The sequence below is a fragment of the Oncorhynchus mykiss genome, chromosome 10 (genome assembly GCF_013265735.2).
Source record: "Oncorhynchus mykiss isolate Arlee chromosome 10, USDA_OmykA_1.1, whole genome shotgun sequence".
In the NCBI taxonomy this organism is placed as follows: Eukaryota; Metazoa; Chordata; class Actinopteri; order Salmoniformes; family Salmonidae; genus Oncorhynchus; species Oncorhynchus mykiss.
Genome location: NC_048574.1, coordinates 71,189,063 through 71,211,090, shown reverse-complemented (window position 1 = coordinate 71,211,090; position 22,028 = coordinate 71,189,063). Strand labels below are relative to the sequence as shown.

The window sequence follows — 22,028 nt, the reverse complement described above, 5'->3', positions numbered from 1 at the left end:
AAGCCATCTCAGGCGCCCCCCTCCCCTCCTCCTTCTACCAGTGTGACAAACCACATGGGATTTCACTAGTTCTTTAAAGCCTGCTGCCTCTGGGAATGACTCTCTTCCACCATGCGACATTTTAGTATTCCGGGGGAGACGTGACTAGGGATGCAACCAATGCTGTTTATATATCCTCTCCTCGTTGTTGTTTGAGTGATGCTTCGCAGCAGCAGCAAATGAGAGAGGAAAAACATTGCAGGTGAATCATAATCCAATATTTAATTGTACAATGTGAGGATAAAAATGTTGCGTTATTCGTTGACATTCAAAATATTTGTTTTTAGTCCTTTTTTTTTTATTTTAACACATAAAAGCATCACAACAACAATATACAAATTCTTGTTAATCTTTAAAACCAAAACACATTTACACATGCAACAATAGGGTTTTGAAGACGATGAGTCATTTATTGAATCATTTTTTGTCGTTTTTGGAATGTGTTCACTTCTGGCTTCAGCTCAACAGACATTTGTTGTTATTGTGGTCTCTGCAGGAGAAAGGTATGGAAAGTCCCGTACTTCCAGAATAACTGTAGTCAGACAGATACTCACAGTGAACAATGTATATAACTGTTGTCAGATATGTAAACTGTACTGTTGACTTAATATTCCATTTGAATAATGTTAATTTAACCTCAGAATTCCTTTACTAGTATTATTAATAAGTCCCTTTTAGACAGCGTGGGTGTAATAACCAGTAACACTTTACTTAGTCTGCAAGTATATATCATAAACCTCATAAGACATTCTAACGGACATTACATGCTTATAACAAGTAATGAAGCATTATACCTGCTTATAAACAAGCAATAAAGCATTATACCTGCTTATAAACAAGCAATAAAGCATTATACCTGCTTATAAACAAGCAATAAAGCATTATACCTGCTTATAAACAAGCAATAAAGCATTATACCTGCTTATAAACAAGCAATTAAGCATTATACCTGCTTATAAACAAGCAATTAAGCATTATACCTGCTAATAAACAAGTAATGAAGCATTATGCCTGCAGGATATAAGTAATGAGGCATTATACCTGCAGGATTTAAGTATAGTGTTACCTATAAGATGACCTTTGTATTTCAAACAAAAACCAGAAGATGGTCAGGAGGTGGCAAGACAGTTACATGAAATAGCCAATCATAACACCATCTTTGAAGCGTATCAAAACCGAAGAGAAACGCAGTCTGGCTCGTAACCACCCCTTTGTGCAGTAACTAACACAACGATGCTCCTTTTTGTTTTCCAATAAAGTACAACTCGCTACACAAGACAATGTGCCCTGTTTCAGTAACGTGCTGGACAAAAACTGAAAGAAAGCCCAAATGAAAGCATCTAAATAATAATGCCGTTCTCTCTGGCATGGTGCGTCACTTATATGATACATGACATTTACCAAGGAGGACCTTATAGTTTCTCTCAGTCAGAGGCGCTCGCACACACAAACAGGGAATGCAAGCATTAAACAAAAATGACACATTTTATAAAAAATAATTCAGCTTCGATATAATAATTTGAAAATGGAAATAAAGGGAAAACACAAGCAGAATAATCAACTTTAAAGATTATTGCTCAGGGGTTGTGTGTGACGATCACATGATCAATCCCAGCAGCGGCCATCTTTGTTGTTGACGTATTGGTGATGATTGTCCATTGAGTCCTTTACATAAGATTGACTGTAAACTTTACAGCCAAACGACACGGAAACACATTCATATACACCGAAAATAGACATTATGATACTGTCAAAAGGTACAATAATTACACAGGAAAGGAAATTACAGAGTTAAACCAACACCATAATGTTTATCGTTTCATCTTTTTAGAGTTTCTGCCTCCTGGTTTAAAAACTGGGAGGTTGTTTGGGTTCTCTGAACCCCCAGTGCTTCCTGCAGTGATGTCATCAGAGTTCTAACTGGACCTCTGACCGCGTGTTGATGTCACTAAGGTCGGGCGCTCTAAAAGAACCACCGGAATGCCTCGCCATTGTTGACTGGTGTCCTCTGTAGGAGAAACGAAAAGAGCAAAGGCAAACGGTTAGCAACAGTTACCAAGGCGAAAGGAAAAGTGTATCTTTCTTCTTTTGAGCATTTTAAAACCAAGGGGAAAAAATGTGAGTACAATATACAAGGCCACTGGGACACCAGGAGGCCTACTGCATGTTGTCTGAGGTGGCCCGGATTTCACCTTAGAATCTTTATTTTCTCTCACAAAGAATACTTTGTTTGTAGAACGACCACAACAGCTGAGCAGTCAAACCACTCACTTCTTCAACCCAGACATACCTTAGTTATCCCCACGTCTAATTTCCTCTAAGAGCGTCCCAAGGTTAAAGACACCTCCAGTACCTACCACCCACCTCCCTAAAAAACACCCACACCCAAATAAATCACTACACCATGATGAAATATTCACCACAAAATTCCCATGATGCAACAATGAGGCGTTTAATTACGGGAAGCTCCAGCCGCAGTGAGGGGGAACCAGCGCGTCATTTCAATTTGGGGCCGCGCCAGCCCCACTACACTGGAGTGACAGCCACTTCCTTTTTGGAAACCAACTACCATTTTTAATTCACAACATAAAAAAAAGAGTCCCCGGAAATCCCCATAACCAATTAGCTGTTTTTTGTGTGTTTTTTCCACTCCAGCTCGATGGAAACGGTGGTGTCTGATTGAAACAAAAAATCACTTTACTCTGAGCAGAGAGGAGTGGAAGAGAGAGGAGGGGAAATGTGATATTTCAATATGAGTATAATCACTGACTCTTCACAGAGGAGGTGGATGAGTGTCTTAGGGCTAGGTACTCTGATATAACCAAGATGTGGGCTGCATTAACAACAAGTAGCTAGCCAATTCTGGTGCTATGATACAGTATGTCATATAATCCTACGTGGGATGAGCTTAAATATTGGTACGCAAATTATGTATTCATTCAATCACCCGTTCATGCATATAACAAAAGATCCAGCAACATACAATTTATTCAACTTTCCTTCTGTATTTTGTCAACAAAACTGCCATGTGAGATATACCAGGTACACAACTTTATATTACAACATTATATTGCAACATTATATTGCAACAATAAACAAGGATGCAAATGCACATTTTCCCACCACAAAACAGGTGTTTCACTAGAAAGTCACACAGATCGGACCTCAAGAGGGAACATGGGTAGAGATCCAGCACTGTGTTAGTGAACCAGGTGATGGGTTAGCGGCCAAGCATACTGCTAAGCACTTGTGTAACAACAACCAACTAATTGATGTACCAGCGAGTCAGTCAGTGAACCAGTGACGCAGAGGGAGGGAGGCTACAATTCTATCAATACGGCCAAACACTAACATCACTGAATACAGGCCTACTCATCCAAATATGGAATTACAACACCCCCCCCCCCCCCCCCCCCCCCCCCCCGACGTCGTGTAAAGATTAATACTAGAGCAACCGAGGCAATCAGAATGGGTTACGACACACAATGGTTTTATCATAACCTCTCTGGTCCGTTATGTCACCTGCCCCTTTCCACTTTACAAAACCCACACAAGCACAGTAATGTCTCAACTAATTAGACGGGAAGCATTCATACATTAAATCGCGAGACACCACTTTCCTACAGTGTGAATTCCTACAGTATACAGAGAAAGTAAGCAGTTGTACAATTAGAAAATACATTTTTCATTCCTACAAATTCCTACAGTATTTAGCTGGCTAATTGAAAAAATGCCACTTTACCACTTTAGTAATGTAGGTAATTTACAGGCCCAGTTAATGGAGTTTACAGACTACCTCCCCCTCAGTGTAACCGTCAGCCAACCAGGAAAGCATTTAAAGTACATCTTATGGCAACATTATTCAATTAGTAAGGTTCAACACAACCATGGATTCATTTATTCAATTAACACACTTTTTTAGGTGGTTATTTCTCTGCTCTTTGGTTGAGTGCTCTGTTTACCATTATTTCAAGTGGGCTAAAACGCAGGATAACCCCACACTTACAGGAACCTATTCCCCCACATCTACTTCCCACCTGTACTGGCAGGCTAACGCTACTGTCGCCTGTTGGCGATACAAAAAGGCTCAATGAAATACTGGAGATCACAACATGGAAATGACTGAATGTCCTCAAAGCTTCTCCTCTGGTTGGAACAGAGGAGGGAATGGAAGACGGGACACAGCAGAATCCAGGAGAATGGAACCCGGTCGAGACCCAGAAAACAGAGAGTTAGCCAACATCATAACGTGTCATGCCTTAACAAATACTGAAGTAACATACTGAAAGAGAATATAGCAAGGCTGTGAAGGTTCCGAACACATGGTTCCCACAAACGTCTCAAACTATCTATGAATGAAGGTGAGTGTCAGAATAATGTTGGCTAATACAAACTGAAAGAGTGAAAATGTGTGTGAAATTTGGAGTGAAACGTGGAGAAAGGGAGACAGAGATTCTTGGCAACAGAGAGAGCTACAGAGCTGAAGCAGACAGCTAGCGTGTGAGCGAGAAAGAGAGAGAGGAATAGAGAGAGAGAGAGAGAGAGAGAGAGAGAGAGAGGAATAGAGAGAGAGAGAGAGAGAGATACAGAGCTGAAGCAGACAGCTAGCGTGTGAGCGAGAGAGAGAGAGGAATAGAGAGAGAGAGAGAGAGCTACAGAGCTGAAGCAGACAGCTAGAGTGTGAGAGAGAGAGAGAGAGAGAGGAATAGAGAGAGAGAGGAGTGGGAGAGGAGCCTAAAAGTAATCCGCAGTACGAGACGCATTTCCATGTTCACACGTAATTAAGAAGCGGCCCAGCCATGGGAAAGAACCTCCACCAGGAGCAGATCCTTGAAATTAAACCCCAAAATAAGAATGTGAAAGAAATAGATGGGAGTGCTGCAATGTGTTAGTCCAATAACCAGGATCTACATTCTAAGAGCAAGAAAAAACAATAAGCAACATGGAACCCTGTGCTGAAGCTCACTCCACCACCACACTCCTAAAACATGATACTTTAACAGAGGGCATTTGACATGACAGAGCCATGCCAAACCATGCTGTACTGAGCTAGCCGGGTTACACATCTACCAAAGTCGCTTGAACCATGCAACAAAAAAAAAGGACACTGCTAAAATAAATGATGGAGCCGACACAGTTTGCTTTGAGTGTGCAAAAAGGTATAAGCTTCCCTAGTCCAGAAACATGACAGTTTGTTAGGTAGAAGACTGAGGCAGTGAGAGAAAGGAGGGTAAAGGGGAGGATGTTTATGTTGATCCATACATTCGGTCATTGATCAGTCCCTGGATGGAAGTGAGATGCTCCACTCTCCACAATAATGACCCTGATGTGGGCGCTCGCCATGTCTCCGTTTTGTTAAGTCCTGCGCTATCGATCTATTTGGCGGTGGGGACTCTTGAGTGCTGCTTGCATTGTGTGTCTGAGACAGAGTATGTGTGTGTGTTCTCAGATTCCCTCGTTCTCCCAGGTCCCTTGCCTTGGCTCACTGCAGTGACCAGGCACAAAGGCAGCTCAATTAGCACAGCTCCACGTCTCCTCGCTCCCCTGCCTGCCTCCGCAGCATCCCATCGAAATCACTCCATCAACCCACCGCCAGAGAGAAAGGAGGCAGAGAGAGAGGGGGGGGGGGGGGGGGGGGGGTGGTGGAGAGTAGATAAATGGAGAAGAGAAATAAGATGAGGGAGGGAGAGAAAGAGATGGAGAAATGAAACAGAATGACACAGCGTGTGAGAGACCAGAGAGAGAGAGAGAAAGGGAAAAGGAGGGTGAGGAGGGCTGATAGTGTTGCTCCCCTGTCCCCGGCGTAACACTGAGGTTTCACCTCATATCAAGCCAGGGTAACGCAGCGGCTCAGCCTCACGTCAACACCACTGGAACTCTGAGGCCGCCAGAGGAGCATAACTACCCAGCTACAATAACACACAGGTAAGGAACACAATGTGAGCCACTACTGGGTTGGACTTTAACCGAGTGAAGAGATTCACAACTCCCCTGAAAAATACAAATGACTCCAAACCCCCAAACTGGAAAGGCCCTGACATTTAAAGCAGAGCCACAGAGTTCAGGTAAATATCTTTAAAAAGGGACATGGGGGAGACAGGAAGTCAGAGTTCACACGGACTGGGATGTGTTCCGGGTTGCCCCAGAATAACATTGAGTTCACAAGGAAGTGTCTAGGGGATGTTGTTCCCATTGTGACTATTAAAACCTACCCTAACCAGAAACCGTGGACAGATTCGTGCAAAGCTGAAAGCGTGAACCACCACATTTAACCACGTCAAGGTGACTGGGACGATGGCCAAGTACAAACAGTCCAGTTATGCCCTCCATAAGGCAAATCGGACAAGCAAAACGACAGGAAAAGTGAAGTCGAAGTGAGACAAAGAGACAAAGTGAAGTCGCAATTCAACGGCACAGACACAAGACGTATGTGGCAGGGACTACAGACAATCACGGATTAGAAAGGGAAAACCAGCCACGTCGCAGACACCGACGTCTTGCTCCCAGACAAGCTAAACACCTTCACCCGCTTCAAGGAAAACAGTGCCACCGACGTCTTGCTCCCAGACAGGCTAAACACCTTCACCCGCTTCAAGGAAAACAGTGACGCCGACGTCTTGCTCCCAGACAGGCTAAACACCTTCACCCGCTTCAAGGAAAACAGTGACGCCGACGTCTTGCTCCCAGACAGGCTAAACACCTTCACCCGCTTCAAGGAAAACAGTGACGCCGACGTCTTGCTCCCAGACAGGCTAAACACCTTCACCCGCTTCAAGGAAAACAGTGACGCCGACGTCTTGCTCCCAGACAAGCTAAACACCTTCACCCGCTTCAAGGAAAACAGTGCCACCGACGCGGGTCACGGCCACTCCCGAGGATTATGAGCTCTCCATCTCAATAGCTGATGTGAGTAAGACATTTAAGCGTGTTAACCCTCGCAAGGCCGCCGTCCCAAATGGCATCCCCAGCCGCGTCCTCAGAGCATGTGCAGACCAGCTGGTTGGAATGTTCACGAACATATTCAATCTCTCCCTATCCCAGTCGGTTGTTCCCACTTGCTTCAAGATGTCCACCATTGTTCCTGTACCCAGGAAAGCAAAGGTAACTGAACTAAATGACTATTGCCCCGTAGCACTCACTTCTGTCATCCTGAAGTGCTGTGAGAGACTAGTTAAGGATCATATCACCTCCACCTTACCTGACACCCTAGACCCACTGCAATTTGCATACCGCACCAATAGATCCATGGATGACGCAATCACCATCGCACTGCACACTGCCCTATCCCATCTGGACAAGAGGAATACCTATGGAAGAATGCTGTTCATGGACTACAGCTCAACCTTCAACACCATAGTACCGTCCAAGCTCATCATTGCGTTTTGGGCCCTGGGTCTGAACCCCGCCCTGTGCAACTGGGTCCTGGACTTCCTGACAGGCCGTCCCCAGGTGGTGAAGGTAAACAACAACTCCACTGATCCTCAACACAGGGGACCCCCAGGGTGCGTGCTCAGCCCCCTCCTGTCCTCCTAGTTTACACATGACTGCATGGCCATGCATGTCTCCAACTCAATCATCAAGTTTGCAGAGAATACAACAGTGGTAGGCCTGACTACTAACAACAACAACAACAAGACAGCCTACAGGGAGGAGGTGAGGGCCTCCCCCTCAACAAAGCGAAGGAGCTGATCATGGACTTCACGAGGCTAAAGAAATTTGGCTTGGCACCTAAGACCCTCAAACTTGTACTTTTACTGAGTACTCTGTCGGGCTGTATCACCACGTGGTAGAGCAACTGCACCGTCCGCAACCACAGGGCTCTACAGAGAGCGGCGTTGTCAGCCCAAAGCATCACCGGGGGCACACTGCCTGCCCTCCAGGACATCTACAGCACCCGGTGTGTCACAGGAAGGCCAAGATGATCACCAAGGAACTCCGCCACCCGAGTCACGGCCTGTTTACCCCGCTACCATCCAGAAGGCAAGGTCAATACAGGTTCATTAAAGCTGGGACAAAGAGACTAGAAAAAACAGCTTCCATCTCAAGGCCATCAGACTGTTAAATTGTCAACACTAGCCGGCCTCCGCCCAGTACATTACCCTGTACAATACCCTGTACAATACCCTGTACAATACCCGCGACCAAGTCGTTCTTTCTTTGCTCCGTGGCAACGTTCTTATCCCCTGCTTGCTGCTAACCAGCTACACAGTCACAACATCTGCAGCCAGAATAACAGCAAAGTAGCTGTTTTCTATTGACATTCATTTGGATACATCCATAACAATAAGCTGATAATGCCTGATTTTGCCTGGTAGACCTAGAAAAGCTTGCCTTCTCGTCAGAACACTCGTCAACTCTGTTAATTACGAGGAGACCGTATTGGATATCAAAGACTACGCTAAAAGCTAGCTAAATATTTGTTGGTAGCAAACTTGTCAATATGGCAATCGAATTCAAAAAGATCAGTTGCTGAAAACAGCTGGTGAAAATAGAAACATGTGGGAGGATTTGACAGTTTTAGTGGCGGAGAGGACCGGAGAAATGAATTAATGTTCATCACTGTCACGTTAGGGCATCAGATGCTCAAAAAAAATGTGTCTCTAAAAACGAATCAATACTAGCTAACTTTTTTCCTCGTTGGACCTGCGTTTACAATGTAGTTTTGTGTAGTTGTTGGTTTAGCTTTCTGTGACTTTGTAGCGAGTATGGTCTGAATGTGTAAGCGCATATTGCATCTTGATTTCAAGGTGTCCTGTTATCTGGTTTTAATGTCCATACTAGAATACCCTTCTAGCCAATCAGAAACAAGTATTCAGCAATGCTGTGGTATAAATATATGTATACTCCGGACTCTTCCTAATATTTATTTATTTCTAAATTCCATTATTTTACTTTTTAATATGTGTATTGTTAGATATTATTGCACTGTTGGAGCTAGGAACACAAGCATTTTGCTAAACCTGCAATAAAATTAGCTAAATATATGTATGCGACCCAAAAAAATAGATGTGCACTAGTCTGGCCTTCCTCTCCTAGAAGGATACAGTGAGGTCCTGACGACAGCTGAGCTGATCGGCCATGGCAGTGTAGTTAATGGTGGGAGTCTGGCGTGTCCTGATTGAGGAGGAAGGGGAGGAGGGGTGAGAGGAGGAGGGTTGAAAAAGGGATGAGGGGGAGGAAGAGAGTTGAAAAGGGGAGGAGGGGGGGGGGTGAGAGGTAGAGGGGGAGGAGAAAGGTGGGATGAGGAGGAGAGGGCTGCTGACTCATAATCAACCCCCCTGATCTGATAGTCTGTCAGGGCTGTTGTGATAACACACACCAGATAGCACTCAAACACATCCCTCCTCCCTTTCTCTTTCTCACATTCACAGTCTAATGCACACACACACACACACACACACACACACACACACACACACACACACACACACACCCGGCAGGCAGGCGTCACATAGAGCAGAGTGTAGCATTGGTAGGGTCCAGAGATAAACCACTCAAGACGATGAGGACGATAATGGGCCACGCCGCAGCACCTCAAATTCAATCAACGCCGCACGTCAATGTGAATGAGCGTAAACGTGAAATATGCTCGCCGGCGTGGGCTAAAAGACGCCACCCAGGGCCGGGCTTGAAACAACAACATCTAGGAGAGACGAACAGAGGGGAAAAAAGGAGAGAGAAACTGAAAATACTGTCTCTTCCGTCTCTCCCGCCCTCCCGCTCTCTCTACACGGCTCAGCAGCGACGGCTGCTTCCAGGAGGAAGAGTCCCACTGGCATTCAGAGCAGCCCTACTTTAACCACAGACGGTGAATAAATTACCCTTTTGAACTTGGGGTGATTGCAAATGTGCCCTGGTTCCCTTGAGACATGTCTGGCACTAACCTTCTCTTACAATCTCCCCTTCCCCAAACACACACACACACACACACTCTTCCCCACCGCTACGGTCATGAAACTTAATTCAGCCGTAATTACGCCAGACCATTTCTGAGCAGTACTAACTCCCTGCTCGGCCACACACTCTCTCTTTATGCTTCTGACTGAACAGAATATTCAAGGAACTTTACTACTTTCTCTCCCTCCCTCTCGCTCAAAGAAAAAGAAACTGCGCTAGGGATGAAAAAAAAAGAGTCTGGGAAAAATGTGTGAAGTGTCTGAAAAATCAGAGCAGAGGGAGAGAGACAGACAGACACAGAGAGACAGACAGACACAGAGAGACAGACACACACACACAGAGACAGACAGAGACAGAAGCTTCTCAGGAGACACACATAGTTCATTGTCACTGGGCAGACCTCCTTCCCCTCCACACTCTCACCAGGGGAGGCTGAACTGAAGTGAATAGCAGTCTGGGGAGAGTGGTGTTCTTCTCGACTGCCTGATGTGCTCTGCTCCAGAACGCCTCATTATAACACACCGCCCCCATCCATACGTTACCCTGACACAGCCATTATTTATTAACGGCTAGACTGACTGGGAACCAGGCCACCTTCCAACAACTGCTGCAATCCTTTGGAGGAGTCAATCCTGACAGCCCTGGTGTTCTGCTAATAAAATACAACACACACAAAGCTATAGATACACACGTGAGGACACACACACGCACCCGCTCGTTGACACTAGGCTAGCAGTCTCTCCCAACGCGCTGCCTCTCAACTGTAATTAAAAACACATTCCACACGCCGTAACAACTGCAACCCAAACTGAAACTCAAGTACAAGCGAAGGTCAAACTATTTGGTTATTTTTTCCGCCCCAAAGTTCCCGCTGCCACAAAGCCCAGCAACGCCACGTCAAGGCAAAGCAGGCTGCTACTGTCTAGATAGGCCCCTTCATCATGTCGTAACATCTTGAAATTAAACGGTTAAGAGGAGAATAAAAATCGCCTTGATGAATTTCTTTACGCTCTTAAGTGGAGGCAGACAAAGGTAAAGAGGAAGGATGTGGGGGAAAAGAAACTCAAGCTGTCAGAACCAACCAAAGTGTAGCCTAGGTAGGAGAGAGAGCCAGTCACAGATTCTGGGCCGCTCTCCACGGCTGTGTTCCAAATGGCAACCTATTCTCTATACAGTACATCGCTTTTGAACAGGGCCAATTGGCCTCCAGTCAAAAGTAACGCACCAAGTAGGGAATAAGGTGCATTTGGGACACAGCCCAGTTCTCCCTGCCTGGAAGAAGTTTCAGCAGCGGTGCAGTCAGCCTTAACTGATGGGTTATATACTGCCTGTCACGTCGTTCTGAGGGGAATATTGGGGCGTTGCAGAGACTCACACCTGGAAGGTACGGCAATCCATCACCACCTGCACTCTGAGGGGTGTGTGTGTGTGTTTACGTGCGTGCTTCAGATCTCATCGACGCTTCTAGCCAATATTCCAGCCACCCAACGCCTGCTTATAACCCTACTCCTCATCCATCCAAGACCGCCATCACGGACAGACCAATCACCTACACGCCATTGCTCCACTCCCAACACACACACACAACCTCGGCCGCCTTCCCTGCATCAAACGTCAGCCATAACGCAAACACCCCCCTTCTACATCTATCTTCAACCAGAGAGAATATTACCTACGCAACGATAACCATCAAAAAATGTTGGGTTGGTCTGTTGGCACTGCTGGAGATAAGTTAAATGGGGAGGGGGGGGGGGGGGTCTGTTGGCACTGCTGGAGATAAGTTAAATGGGGAGGGGGGAGGGGGGGCTGGGAGCTGAGACGTAGCAAAGGGAATAAACCATTTGCGCTGAGATGAAATCCTCCTCTTCCTCTCCAGTATCAGATGCATCACTCTTCCTCGTGGATTAGCAGTATGGTTTGTGGCCGAGCTCGTTTGCTCCACTACACTAGATACACACGTTCACAGTGCAACAGATGAACTAGTTTTAGCCAGAACGGCTGTGCAGCAGCAATAGTCACAGTGCAACAGATGAACTAGTGTTAACCAGAACGCCTGTGCAGCAGCAATAGTCACAGTGCAACAGATGAACTAGTTTTAGCCAGAACGGCTGTGCAGCAGCAATAGTCACAGTGCAACAGATGAACTAGTGTTAACCAGAACGGCTGTGCAGCAGCAATAGTCACAGTGCAACAGATGAACTAGTTTTAGCCAGAACGGCTGTGCAGCAGCAATAGTCACAGTGCAACAGATGAACTAGTTTTAGCCAGAACGCCTGTGCAGCAGCAATAGTCACAGTGCAACAGATGAACTAGTTTTAGCCAGAACGCCTGTGCAGCAGCAATAGTCACAGTGCAACAGATGAACTAGTTTTAGCCAGAACGGCTGTGCAGCAGCAATAGTCACAGTGCAACAGATGAACTAGTTTTAACCAGAACGGCTGTGCAGCAGCAATAGTCACAGTGCAACAGATGAACTAGTGTTAACCAGAACGGCTGTGCAGCAGCAATAGTCACAGTGCAACAGATGAACTAGTGTTAACCAGAACGGCTGTGCAGCAGCAATAGTCACAGTGCAACAGATGAACTAGTTTTAGCCAGAACGCCTGTGCAGCAGCAATAGTCACAGTGCAACAGATGAACTAGTTTTAGCCAGAACGGCTGTGCAGCAGCAATAGTCACAGTGCAACAGATGAACTAGTTTTAACCAGAACGGCTGTGCAGCAGCAATAGTCACAGTGCAACAGATGAACTAGTGTTAACCAGAACGGCTGTGCAGCAGCAATAGTCACAGTGCAACAGATGAACTAGTGTTAACCAGAACGGCTGTGCAGCAGCAATAGTCACAGTGCAACAGATGAACTAGTGTTAACCAGAACGGCTGTGCAGCAGCAATAGTCACAGTGCAACAGATGAACTAGTTTTAACCAGAACGGCTGTGCAGCAGCAATAGTCACAGTGCAACAGATGAACTAGTGTTAACCAGAACGCCTGTGCAGCAGCAATAGTCACAGTGCAACAGATGAACTAGTGTTAACCAGAACGCCTGTGCAGCAGCAATAGTCACAGTGCAACAGATGAACTAGTTTTAGCCAGAACGGCTGTGCAGCAGCAATAGTCACAGTGCAACAGATGAACTAGTTTTAGCCAGAACGGCTGTGCAGCAGCAATAGTCACAGTGCAACAGATGAACTAGTTTTAACCAGAACGGCTGTGCAGCAGCAATAGTCACAGTGCAACAGATGAACTAGTGTTAACCAGAACGGCTGTGCAGCAGCAATAGTCACAGTGCAACAGATGAACTAGTTTTAACCAGAACGCCTGTGCAGCAGCAATAGTCACAGTGCAACAGATGAACTAGTTTTAGCCAGAACGGCTGTGCAGCAGCAATAGTCACAGTGCAACAGATGAACTAGTTTTAGCCAGAACGCCTGTGCAGCAGCAATAGTCACAGTGCAACAGATGAACTAGTGTTAACCAGAACGGCTGTGCAGCAGCAATAGTCACAGTGCAACAGATGAACTAGTGTTAACCAGAACGGCTGTGCAGCAGCAATAGTCACAGTGCAACAGATGAACTAGTTTTAGCCAGAACGGCTGTGCAGCAGCAATAGTCACAGTGCAACAGATGAACTAGTTTTAACCAGAACGGCTGTGCAGCAGCAATAGTCACAGTGCAACAGATGAACTAGTGTTAACCAGAACGGCTGTGCAGCAGCAATAGTCACAGTGCAACAGATGAACTAGTTTTAGCCAGAACGGCTGTGCAGCAGCAATAGTCACAGTGCAACAGATGAACTAGTTTTAGCCAGAACGGCTGTGCAGCAGCAATAGTCACAGTGCAACAGATGAACTAGTTTTAGCCAGAACGGCTGTGCAGCAGCAATAGTCACAGTGCAACAGATGAACTAGTTTTAGCCAGAACGGCTGTGCAGCAGCAATAGTCACAGTGCAACAGATGAACTAGTGTTAACCAGAACGGCTGTGCAGCAGCAATAGTCACAGTGCAACAGATGAACTAGTTTTAGCCAGAACGGCTGTGCAGCAGCAATAGTCACAGTGCAACAGATGAACTAGTGTTAACCAGAACGGCTGTGCAGCAGCAATAGTCACAGTGCAGCAGCAATATTCTGGCATGTTTATCAAACACAGTTAGGCTTTTACTCATAAATCTATGAATCATACCAAAATAATGCTCTAACATGTAATTTAACAAAACCACAATGACTAATCCTATATTATAAACTGGGCAGTTCGAGCCCCGAATGCTGATTGGCTGACAGCCATGGTATATCACGGGTATGACAAAACATTTATTTTTACTGCTCTAATTATGTTAGTGACCAGTTTATAATAGCAATAAGTCACCTTGGGGGTTTGTTGGTGCATGACCAATATACCACGGCTAAGGTCTGTATCCAGGCACTCAGCGTTGCGTCGTGCCTAAGAACAGTCCTTAGCCGTGGTAAATTGGCCATATATCACACCCCCTTGGGCCTTATTGCTTAAATAACAGTCTTAATTCTAAGAGTTGCATGTTTCTGCTAACCCATCTACTAGTAAGGGCATAAGGGCAGTAAAAGCCTTGTCGAGTGCAGCCCAGCTATGGGAATGAATAAGTTGGGCCAATCCTACAGATGAACCCTTCTCTTTTCAGTAGCCATGAGTCCTAGGCCTATCAGTACAGAGAGCCATCAGGATATCAACCCCCACATTTCCTCAACACCCATGATGACTAAGTGTAGCAATACAACTGTAAAGATCAGTCAGATAGATATATCACCCGAGTAACAAAAGTCTTTTAAGATCTTTATTTCAAATTTTAAAAAAAGACTCATAAAATGGTAAATAAATATGAACAGGTCATGAATATTTAAACAATTAAAAGCTCTTGAACTTGAAGCAGTTGAGATGGAAATCCTCCAGCCAGGTCTTAAAATGGCTGCAGACAGTACAGCTGGTGAACACACACACTGTTAAGTAACGTTGTACTTCTATAATGATCCTGTAAGTGCTATAACCAAACCGCTATAGGACACCTTTAACAAGCTTTATGAGAGAAGTGTCTCATAAATGTCATTGAAATGACTTTAGCCTCTTATTAAGCAGCTGATAAAGACGATTACCATGTTTTTTTTCAATGCAAAGCGAGACATATTAAATAACATAATAATACATGACAGGAATGCAAAGTCTCAAACTATTCCATTGGCCCTTGAATAGGCCTTTCCCAAAGCAGCATGTACAGGAAGCAAAACGTTGGAATAAAGCTGTTACTTTCACCTGAGCCAGATCTTTCTTCCACACCATCTGTCTTCCAATGAGAACGCACGACAGACACCACCTCAAAAAGACATCAACCAACCAATCAAACCTCATCTCAATCCGCAACACTGCACTAATACGAGCAGACAGAGAACCTAAGTTACCCAAGTCACTCCTCTAATAGTATAACAGTGGGTTAAATGTGCCCTGGCGTGCACCGGGCGAGCGTGCACGTCCCACGCTCCAACTGATCATGCATCCTCGGAGCAAATCACGCTAAGTGTGTTGCGGATGTTTCGTGAGTAATGAGGAATTTGGGAGGTTTTTGCTGACTGCTCGATACGGAATGGAGGGGCGGGGGTGTATGTTGGCATGCTTAAGAGAGCTGGTGCTCGTGGGGGGGGAGTGGTCACAGGAGAGGGATTGAGAGAGAGCGAGAGAACAGATAAAAAGAGATTGTGAGAAGGAAGAGAGTATGGGAAACGGAAGGGGAGAGACAGAGCGGGGGAGAGAGAGAGGAGGAGGGCAATTAGCATAGATGCAATACTGGCGCGGTCCTCCGACTTGATATTTGACCTTCTGCGAGAGCCTTGCCAAATATCGCCCTGAGAGACCCAGACAACCATATGGCAAAGTGCCGCCGGAGGCCCTGCTCAGTTTGACTCTCCTGGGCCACTGTATGCTAATGTGGGGGAACGTAATTACACTACAGTATTCCTATAGGAGCTGTACTTTACGGCGTCTCTATAGCAGCAGATTTACACTGAGATAGCCATTGGGACTAATGTCATCTTGGGGGACGAGTGGAGTGGAAATGTACAGTTTTATCCAGTTTAGCATTGGGCTGGCAATGGGATGGAGGTGGAACCATTGCGTTAGAATAACAAGAACAGACATTCCCAGTCAAATTGACAAGGTCTAAAGGGGTTTTTACCATTCTAGGGATTCTATTTCTATCAAGTAAGAGTAAAACCTGGTCTAAACATGGAAAGGTAGTCCTATTGTTTGTGCTATATATTTCACAGTATAGCTCTACTGTCAATGCTATAGTCAGTCACACTTCACTGCCATAATGTGTGTTAACGTCCGTAATATCAAAATAGGTATTATTTCGAATGAAAATAGCCTAGTGTAAAATAAAACCAATGTATTGAGCTGTATCAACCTAGAAACACCACTCGTCATCAAAATCCAATTCAACGAAGGGACAGAAACCTTTGAAAGCAGGATTTGTACATATTTGATTCCGTTTTTAGTCTGAAGAATGTATTATTTTGAGCCCTGTAAAGAAACTAATTCAATATAAAAAGTACTCGCTATTCAGCCTCTCTGACAAAGAACGAACGGATCAAACTGCTCCCACTGTTTAAAAAAGTCTCTCACCGTCTGTGATATATTAGAAAGATATTTAGGTTCAAATGAAAAAAAGTCCTTGTTGCTCTCGAACGCTGCTCAGACAACCACCCCCATTTATCACGGCTGGTAAATCCCAACACATAGAGTCAGAGGGGACTGACCTACTACAGAGGGGCTGGGGGGGGGGGGGTCAGTCAGACCTTTACGTCTGCAGCTCCACAGCGGATAAGATCACATTGGCTGTGTTCAGTAGGGAGAAAACATTTGGAAGTGGGGAGGTGCTAGTCTGGAATTCTCCAATAAGAACTCAATATGTTTGTTTCACAGACCAAAACATTTCTAATACTTTGTACCCTACAGGACTCCATTTAAATTAGCCTCACCTAATTCCACTTGTGAAACTAGCAGTCCGGCCAAGCCTTTCCGCAGAGAGCTAGCCAACACTCCACTGGGAGAAAACCCTATCTGGGGTACTTTGGAGCGACAGAGGTTTCCAGAAAACAAAAGGAAGACAGAGAGAGAGGGTGAGGTCAGTGGCGTTCTAAAATGGGAAAAACAGACAGACAGAGAGAGAGTAAGCAAACAGGGGGAGGTTAGATGGGAAGGAAACCGAAAACCAAACTACGGGACACACGTCAAGTGTGCAGGCGCAGGGTACTGAGGGATCTGGAGTATAGGAAACTTCCAGCCTTTTGAACGAGCGATGTCAGTGAGCGCCTGTTGGCGTGGCGGCCAGAAGAAGCCATGTGTGGCTGGTGGAAAGAGGGCCTAAGGGAGGCAACATATTGCCAGCTCCTCTGAAATGTTAAATCAAAATGCAAAGTAGGAGAGCTGAGTGTGTGAGTGTGTGTGTGTGTGTGTGTTGAGTGAGAGCAGCTCTCCACAGATTCTCAACAGCATCCAGAAGAGGAGGACTGGCGCCAACATACAGGTCTGTACTAGGGGGGGGGCTAAATTAGGAGGCAGGGATATTTATAGAGAAATCTACATATTATAAAGTATACCGCATCACAAACAGTACAGTTTTAGTTGTGAAAACCCTGATGAAGGCTATGGGCAGACAGTCATCAATAAAGGACTGCTGAATAGCCTCTTCACTGTAGTTGAGATGTGAATTATACTGTACAGGTACTGTAGCACCACACAGAGATGAGTAATATTCTGGGAAAATTAACCAATTAAAATTAGACAATTAGAAAAAGCCAAAAAATGTGATATCCATTACCTGTCAATGAACTATTAGCACTAGTTAGCAGACACTGACCATACAAAAGCGGCAACAACATTTGACCTAACAAGCATTAACACATTCCCGGGGGCCAAAGACGTGGATGTTGATTATGGCAGCCCCCTGCACCTCTCTGATTCAGAGGGCTTGGGTTAAATGCGGAAGACATATTTTAGTTGAATACATGCAGTTGGCCAACCGACTAGGTATCCCTCTTTCCCTTTCACATGCATGTGTAACCCAACAGGTGTCTAACACACGCTAAGTCACTATTAGTATAGCCCATGGCTAATTAACACACAATTATTCAGTTTGTTTCATTATTTAATAGTATAGTAATAGTATTGATACATGATCAAATTTAAGACTGAAACCAGAAGACAATTAGACAGTAGATTACAGTATAGACCAGGGTTACTCAATTCTGACCCTACGAGATCCTGAACCTGCAGGTTCTCTGTTCTACCTGATAATTAATTGCACCCACCTGGCGTCCCAGGTCTAAATCAGTCCCTGATTAGAGAGGAACAATGAAAAAAACTTAGTGGAACTGGCTTCGAGGTCCAGAGTTGAGACTAGAGACTAAAAATATAAAAAAAACATTGAACTATATAGATTAGAGGTCGACGGGTTTAATCGGAATGGCCGATTAATTAAGGCCGATTTTCAAGTTTTCACAACAATCGGAAATCTGTAAAAAAAAAAAAAAAAAAAAAAAAAACACGTCTTTTTTTTTTAACACCTTTATTTAATCTTTATTTAACTAGGCAAGTCAGTTAAGAAAACATTCTTATTTTCAATGACGGCCTAGGAATGGTGGGTTAACTGCCTTGTTCAGGGGCAGAATGACAGGTTTTTACCTTGTCAGCTCGGGGATTCGTTTTTGCAACCTTCCGGTTACTAGTCCAACGCTCTAACCACCTGCCTTACATTTCACTCCACGAGGAGACTGCATGGCAGGCTGACTACCTGTTACGCGAGGGCAGCAAGAAGCCAAGGTAAGTTGCTAGCTAGCATTAAACTTATCTTATAAAAAAACAATCAATCTTAACATAATCACTAGTTAACTACACATGATTGATGATATTACTAGTTTATCTAGCGTGTCCTGCGTTGCATATAGTTGATGCGCTGCATGTTAATTTCTTATCGAATCACAGCCTACTTCGCCAAACAGGTGATGATTTAACACTGTCGTTGCACCAAACCTAACCATAAACATCAATGCCTTTCTTTAAAATCAATACACAAGTATATATTTTTAAACCTGCATATTTAGTTAATATTGCCTGCTAACATGAATTTCTTATAATTAGGGAAATTGTCACTTCTCTGCGTTCTGTGCAAGCAGTCAGGGTATATGCAGCAGGTTGGGCCGCATGGGTCATTGTGAACTGTGTGAAGTCCATTTATTCCTAACAAAGGCCGTAATTAATTTGCCAGAATTGTACATAATTATGACATAACATTGAAGGTTGTGCAATGTAACAGCAATATTTAGACTTAGGGATGCCATCCGTTAGGTAAAATAGGGAACAGTTCCGAATTTCACTGAAAGAATAAACATTTTGTTTTCTAAATTATAGTTTCCGGATTCGACCATATCAATGACCAAAGGCTCGTACTTCTGTGTGTTATTATGTTATAATTAAGTCTATGATTTGATATTTGATAGAGCAGTCTGACTGAGCGATGGTAGGCAGCAGCAGGCTCGTAACCATTCATTCAAACAGCACTTTAGTGCGTTTGACAGTAGCTCTTCGCTGTGCTTCAAGCATTGAGCTGTTTATGACTTCAAGCCTATCAACTCCCGAGATTAGGCTGGTGTAACCGATGTGAAATGGCTAGCTAGTTAGCGGGGTGCGCGCTAATAGCATTTCAATCGGTGACGTCACTTGCTCTGAGACTTGGAGTAGTTGTTCACCTTGCTCTGCAAGGGCCACGGCTTTTGTGGAACGATGGGTAACGATGCTTCGAGGGTGGCTGTTGTCGATGTGTTCCTGGTTCCAGCCCAGGTAGGGGCGAGGAGAGGGACGGAAGCTATACTGTTACACTGGCAATACTAAAGTGCCTATAAGAACATCCAATAGTCAAAGGTTAATGAAATACAAATGGTATAATAAGAGAGAAATAGTCCTATAATTCCTATAATAACTACAACCTAAAACTTCTTACCTGGGAATATTGAAGACTTATGTTAAAAGGAACCACCAGCTTTCATATGTTCTCATGTTCTGAGCAAGGAACTTAAACGTTTTTACATGGCACATATTGCACTTTTACTTTCTTCTCCAACACTTCTCCAACACATTATTTCAACCAAATTGAACATGTGTCATTATTTATTTGAGGCTAAATTGATTTTATTGATGTATTATATTAAGGTAAAATAAGTGTTAATTCAGTATTGTTGTAATTATCATTATTACAAATAAAATTAAAATACGTTTTTTTTTTTTTTTAATCGGCATCGGCTTTTTTTGGTCCTCCAATAAATCGGTATCGGCGTTGAAAAATCATAATTGGTCGACCTCTAATATAGATACACATTCAGTGTAACCAGCCAACACATTCACAGTGTAACCAGCCAACACATTCACAGTGTAACCAGCCAACACATTCATAGTGTAACCAGCCAACACATTCATAGTGTAACCAGCCAACACATTCACAGTGTAATCAACCAACACATTCACAGTGTAACCAGCCAACAAAACAAGGTGACACACTAACGTCATGCTATAGGAGAAGAGGTTCAAAACGGACACAGATTTGATTGACACCAAGATAGACAAACTACTAAAACAGAAAACCGACACCCAGTCACAGCGTAGCCAGAAAACAGCCAGCCAACGGTGCAACGTGATACGCTGAAGGCAAAGCGTTTAAAACTGAACTAATCTAAGCAGACGACCACCTGCTCGGTCATCCAGCTCCACACTGATCAGACACAGAAAGTGGTCACACCGCGTCAAAATAAACCAGCTCCTTTCCAGATCCTCCCACTGCTCTTCACGGTGGAACTACTCCAACCATCTCTCTTAAAGCTTTCCAGATCCTCCCACTGCTCTTCACAGTGGAACTACTCCAACCATCTCTCTCAGTGTGACAACCATAGAATAATGAATGATATAGTTCTATGGTGACAAAAACTACTTCCTTTTAGAATATGAACAACATTCTATAGTTCTATGGTGGATTCTAGTTCTACAACCATAGCCATACAATACATTTGTCATTGAACGTAAACAGCAAAAGTGACAACGGCTCTATATTTCAATGGACAACGTCCTTCCTGGTTTGTGAATGGAAAATACGCCTCCTGATGTCATCAACAGAGGCACCATCCATTCTATCCTCTTTGCTCGGGGGGGCAGCGATTGACTTCACTCCTCTAGTGACATTCTCTAACCCCGAGGGGTTCAATCACAACAACAACAACAACAAAAAGCCTTAAAATGTCTCGCTGCACACGCTATCAGATGCTTGGCATGAAATATTCATATTTGAAAGCAGAGCCGGAGTAAAGGGAGGTGGTGGTGATAGGCGTGGATCTGACTTGCAGAAATTGAGACGCTTTAACCGCACTGACCGATCTCTATATCCACCACAAATAGATGTCAGAAACTCACTTCCTTGTCAATTCCCTTGGATGAGAGAAAGAGAGGCAGAGGGATATTGGAAAGGGTTTTGTCAATGGCTGTGTTTGAAATGACCCCTATCCTCTACAGTATATAGTGCCCTACTGGTAAACAAGGAATAGGGGTCAATTATAGTGCACTACATTGAGAATAGGAAGCCATTTCAGACCCAGACAAACAGGTTGTTTTCTCCTGATTCTTCCTGAAAACAATAGACACCTTATCATTGCACCTACCATATTCTAAATGATTAGCTATCTGCAATGATAGCTGAGAAACACTATATTACAATTAGATGAATATCCTTCTGTAAATGTGCTAAGACCTAAACTGCCATGGTTGACGCAGTGGCCTCGTTGCACTTACTAACATCCGCTCTTCTCCCTTCACACGGGTTCCCAGTAATGACGAGATACCTTTAAGTTCTCTGCCAGAGCCGACCATCCATAATTTACCATCTGTTTAAAATTTAAAGGTGCCACACATTAACGTCCTCAGCACCTGCACTTTCACGCTGTCCACCCTGCCACGCTCCGTTGCGCTCCCTCATCCCACCTTCTTTCCCCGCTCCCTCATCCCACCTCTCCTATTATTCAGGCCAATGAC

General features: G+C 44.4%; 1 protein-coding gene across 6 annotated transcripts in view; it reads right to left on the bottom strand.

Annotated features, from left to right (window-relative positions):
- Positions 1–235: 235 nt before the first annotated feature.
- LOC110498627 (CXXC-type zinc finger protein 4) overlaps positions 236–22,028 on the bottom strand; it is a 32,483-nt gene continuing 10,690 nt past the window's right edge. For 4 of the 6 annotated variants that reach the window (XM_036933840.1, XM_036933843.1, XM_036933841.1 and 1 more), the window contains one exon: positions 236–2,047. In XM_036933840.1, coding sequence (XP_036789735.1) covers positions 2,003–2,047 — 45 coding nt within the window. In that variant the 3' untranslated portion in view covers positions 236–2,002. Of the gene's footprint in view, positions 2,048–14,751; positions 14,890–22,028 lie in introns of those variants that run through there. The other 2 variants (XR_005034220.1, XM_036933844.1) reach the window with 2 other exon arrangements.